General features: G+C 32.7%; 1 protein-coding gene across 1 annotated transcript; it reads left to right on the top strand.

Annotated features, from left to right (window-relative positions):
- Positions 1-3,913: 3,913 nt before the first annotated feature.
- On the top strand, positions 3,914-4,787 carry LOC123922960. Its single transcript, XM_045975616.1, has 2 exons — positions 3,914-3,946; positions 4,053-4,787. The coding sequence occupies exons 1-2, from the start codon at positions 3,914-3,916 to the stop codon at positions 4,785-4,787; spliced, it is 768 nt and encodes a 255-aa protein (XP_045831572.1).
- Positions 4,788-5,217: the final 430 nt, after the last annotated feature.

The following is a 5,217-nucleotide window of genomic DNA, read 5'->3' as shown; positions in this document are numbered from 1 at the left end:
GGTGATAGAATCAATTTATGGACAGATCGTTGGCTTGATGAATTTTTGGTGAATATCTTGAACATTGATCCTAATACTCAACATGAAGCTAAGGTTAAACCCTTTATTCGTGACAATGTTTGGTGCATTTCATCTACTATTTTTCAATAATTTCCTATTCTTAGTCCCCTATTGGACAACATTCATATTCCCAAATTTATTTGTGAGAGGATTAATTAATGTTGTCTCCCTCCAAATCTGGCTTGCTTATCTTCACTTCACTCCTCCTCGGCAACATGTTCATTGGGCTACTTTTATATGGCATCAACACATTCCTCCATCAAAATCTCTTGTTTTTTAATAAGCTTCCTTGGAATATCATTCCTAGTGATGATGTTCTTATGCACAAAGGTTTCAATATTGCCTCTCGTTGTGATTTATATGAGTCTAATATAGATTCTAGTCATCACAATTTTATTGATTGCAAGTTTGCTACAAAGCTTTGGCATTGGTTTAGATTTATTTTACAAATAACCATTGATATTTATATGGATACTATCGTTGGTTTATATGATAAAGGTTGGTCTAAGCAATATTTAGTTTTGTCGCAACCAAGCTCGTTTTCCATGATAAAAATAATACTTTTCAAACAGTTGTTAATCATATTTGTGCAAGTGTTTCTATCACTAGTAATTTTACCAAGGCTACAACTTCTTCTATTAGAGAATTTCAAATTCTTAAACCTTTTTTCGATAAAAGTTCACCTAATGCTCCTATTATCAAAGAAGTTTATTGGATAAAATGCAACACTAATGTGGCTGCTCTAGGGTCTAGGCCTAGTTGCTTGCGGAAGTATATTTAGAGATAGTTCAACTCCGTTGTTTTTCTAAAAATCTTGCTATTTCTTATGCTTTCCAAGCTGAGATTGATAGAGTTATGATGGCGATTGAAATTGTTCATTCGAAGGGTTGAAATTTACTTTAGATTGAGACTAATTCCTTAATGGGCCGGTACTCCCGCTTTCAAAATTTATTTATGGTTCTTTGCAGCTATGAAATCGTTGGTTAAATTGTGTTGAAATCTCTAAGAAGATAATTTTCACTATTTATCACATTTATAGAGAAAGCAATCAGTGTTGATAGTATTGCTGATCTTGGGCTTCAGTTACAAGACTCTCATTGGGTGGGTTACAATTCCTATTAATATTAGTCACATTTTTGCTAGAAATACGTTTGATTTATCGGACTATAAATTTTGTTAATCTCTCTTTGGAACACTGCACTCTTTGTTCCCTTAAAATTTTACGGGTAAGATTTTTAATGAGACATTTGTACTTTATATGCTCCCACTTAGATATTGGTCTAGTCCCCCAAGTCTTCAAGTACTTTTTTCTTCTTTATAATATATTTAAGAGATATATAGCTTGTCTATTGGATGTTTAAAGGGTGGTAAGTGGTAACCTAGTTGGGTTGGGATGTCTTTAATTTTTCAACTAAGATTATTTCTCTTTTTTTTCACTAAAAAAATATCAATTTTCTCCGCAAATAATGATTGGTACATGCTTAAAATACAAAATTGAGAGACTGTTAAACATAATTTTTTTTAGTAAATATGAAGTATTTTGGAATTTTAAATTTCGAAATTCTAATTTTAAATGAGAAAATTTAAATGAGCATCATCAAAATCTTTTGATATGCTACAATTACGCTGTAGTCATACACGTCATTGCGAAAACTATCACACCACTACTATTAATACTGCTGTCGCAATTATGATTACATACTGTAATTTTTTATTTTTTTGAAACAATTACATACTGTAATTTATTTATTTTTGACAAAATTACATACTGTAATTTAAAACTATAATCTTGCGTTAAAATGTGCTATACACTTTACATACGCAATTATGATTACATACTGTTTGAAGTCTAATGATAATTCCTAGACTAATTCCATGATCCAACAAATGTACATACGCGCAATATAGCATAGTGCAGCTGCTTTATTTACACGCTCAAACGGGATTCATCTTTTGAACGATTAATTGATCGTGTGTGAAACCCCCCAAAAGTTGGGTCACAATCGTGGCCCATGAGAACCTGAAAAAAGCATGTAACAAGGAAACAAAAACTTATCTACCAAGAAAAAAAAGTTACTTTTGTCATCCTAACGATTACTTACACGTCCTATTTTTACTTATCCGCTACTTAAGCAGCGACGTGTGTTATAAAATGTGATATAATATAAAAAATTATGTCTACTACTTAAATAGCGGATAATATTTGAATAACTGGTAAGATGACAAAAGTAACACCCAAAAAAAATCGTTCATTCAAGGGAGTTAGCCCATGCTTTGCTTCTTCTATTACGTTACGTTATTAATACAATAAATAATTGTGGCTATATGTGACTTTATGCGATTAAGATGCAACTCTCTATCATTGTTGCTTAGAGTTAGAGATGATCTTCAACTTCCACATACTACTATCACACTATGCACAACAAGGCAAAAGCTTGTACATCAATTAGAAAATAAAATACTAAGAGAGCTATGTTAATTTTGTTGTTTTATGCATATTATATTTATATCGACATATGATGTTTAGGACTTGAAAGTAAACAAATATTTATTTTGCGAGCATTGAAATAATATGTGATATGTGTCTTCGCAATCGCGCTTTACTACAAAAATTGCTATATTATAATTATCAAAAAGAAAAAAAAAATTGTTATACAGTATTATATATACTACCTGGGCAGCGGCGGATCCGACACTTGCCAGACTCTGGTAAAAGAATTTGATATTTTAGGGGTTAGTTAAAAAAAAAAACTAGATTTTTAGGGTTAGTTTAGGGCAAAACTGATATTTTGCCCGTTTGCCCGAACTTTATAATTTTTTTGGCTCCACTGAATACATGGTGTGCAATTGGTATATATTTAGAAATAAAAAAAAAGTAAATATTTGAATCCTTTAAATAAATCTCAGTTGTCTTGATTGATATTAATCTTTTGTAGTTTTGCATAGAGAATATATTGGTTTATCAAGTTTTTGCTATATTATGCCTATTTAACAAAAATTAAAGAGAAATTATAAATTGAAAACAGTAATAAAAAAATGTATTCAAAAATGAAAATGACACTTTTTGTGTGGGACAAATAGAGTATGTGCCTTCTTAATTAGGCATTAGGTCTGCATTGAATTTTTTTTTATTACCACATATAGTATAAAAGTTTCACCAATGTTTAATGCTAAAATTTTTGTTGAAGAATCTTAAGAAGTACAAGGTGAATAAGGGAGTGTCCGATGTTCGAACCCCGACTCCTGTATATATTATACATGCGATATTCCTACCAACTGAATTAAGCTCAGAGATAGAATATTTCATTTACTTTCTTAATACTGTGATTCAAGGAGAATACTAAGTTGACCACCACGTGAAACATGATGGATTGTGATAATTCAAAGTTAGTTAAGTGGTTAGTTTGTGTCCTTTAAAGTAGTTAGTTAGTTAACTAATCTACTAAGTTAGTTAGAAGTTAGTTTCTAGGCCATGTCATTAGTTACTTGTAGTTTAAGTAACTACTATAAATACACTTATGTGTATCACTTGTAATATACTTTTTTGGCCCATTAGTGGATGAATAAAATTTGATCTTTCGCTTAGTCTTTCATCTTCTTCTACCTCACAAAACAACATCATAATTTCCCATTCATTCCATCACACTTTTGCAGAAACTGTGTTTGTGCTCACAGGCTTGCCTTGAGCCTATGAATTGTGCAGTGTGTGTGTGTGTGCTTGATGCTTTTGTTGCACCAACAATTGGCATCAAGAGTCTGGTTCAATTAAGGGAAACACGAGTGAATTTGTGAAGAGAAATCAATTGGGAAACACTAAGTGAGTTTGTGTGCATTGATTTCTTGAAGAAGCAAGATGAATACTCATGGTTTTGGAACAAATATTCTGGTTCTTGATGGAAAGAACTGAGATAGGTGGAATGCGTTGATGAAATCATTTTTTGGAGCTCAAGATTGTCTTGATGTGGTTCTGAATGGCAATGATGAGTTGGTAGAGAATCCAACGGAGGCACAAAAACTGTGATGCTCAACATTTTGAGAAGATTGCAAAATCTACAAAGTCTAAAGAGGCATGTGATATTCTTGAAAGCTATCATGATGGTGTAGCCAAGGTAAAGAAAGTGAAGCTGCAGGCATATAGAAGACAATATGAATCTATGATGATGGAGAAAGATAAAAAAGTAAGTGATTACTTCTCAAAACTTCTTGCAGTTGTGAATAAAATGCAAAACTGTGGAGAGAACATCACTGATGAAATGGTAGTAGAGAAAGTGTTAAGGTCTTTAACTCCAAGCTTTGACTATGTGGTAGTGGCCATAGAGTATTCAAAAGATACAACTACTATGAAAATTGAGGAATTGCAAAGTGTTTTAGAAGCACATGAGATCACAATGCTTAGTCGAGGTTTAGAAAGATTGAATCAACAAGCCCTGCAGGCTCAAACCAACAAGAAAGATGATAGTAGCAAGAACCACAAAAAGAAAGGAAAAGATAAGGCAAAGTGGTCCAAAGATCAAAATTCAAAAACTGATGACAAATTTGAGTCTTCTAAAGAAGGAGGTTTGGTTAAAGGTAAAAACAAGAAGAAGAATTTTGATAAAAGCAAGGTGAAATGCTATAACTGTGATAAACATGGTCACTTTGCTGATGAGTGTTGGTACAAGAAGGCCCAACAAGAAGCCAATGTAGCAGAAGAGAGTGAGAAAAATGAAGAATGGTTTCTTGACTAAGGGTGCTCAAATCATATGACACCACATAGAGAATGGTTAACCTGCTTTGATGCAAGCAAGAAGTCAAGTATAAGACTGGCTGATGGCAGAAAACTTGTTGCTGAAGGAATTGGTAACATAGTGATCAAAAGCAAGAAGGGGGGTAAAGTAAATCATCTCTGAAGTATTGTATGTGCCCGAAATGAACTGCAATTTGCTTAGTTTAGGTCAATTGGTGCAAAAAGGGTTCTTAGTGAACATGGAAGATAATGCACTGAAGCTGTTTGACAAAATGAAGAACTTGATTTTGATGTGCAATTTGTCAAAGAACAGGACCTATAGATGCAAAATCTCAAGTGTAGATATGATGTGTATATCTACAACAGTGATTGATGAGGTTGAAGAACTATAGCACAAAAGGTATGGACACCTGAACTTTAGAAGTTTAAGT

This window comes from Trifolium pratense, linkage group LG4, assembly GCF_020283565.1.
Source record: "Trifolium pratense cultivar HEN17-A07 linkage group LG4, ARS_RC_1.1, whole genome shotgun sequence".
Taxonomy (NCBI): domain Eukaryota; kingdom Viridiplantae; phylum Streptophyta; class Magnoliopsida; order Fabales; family Fabaceae; genus Trifolium; species Trifolium pratense.
The sequence above is the reverse complement of the archived record's forward strand: the minus strand, read 5'-3'. Positions and strand labels throughout refer to the sequence as shown.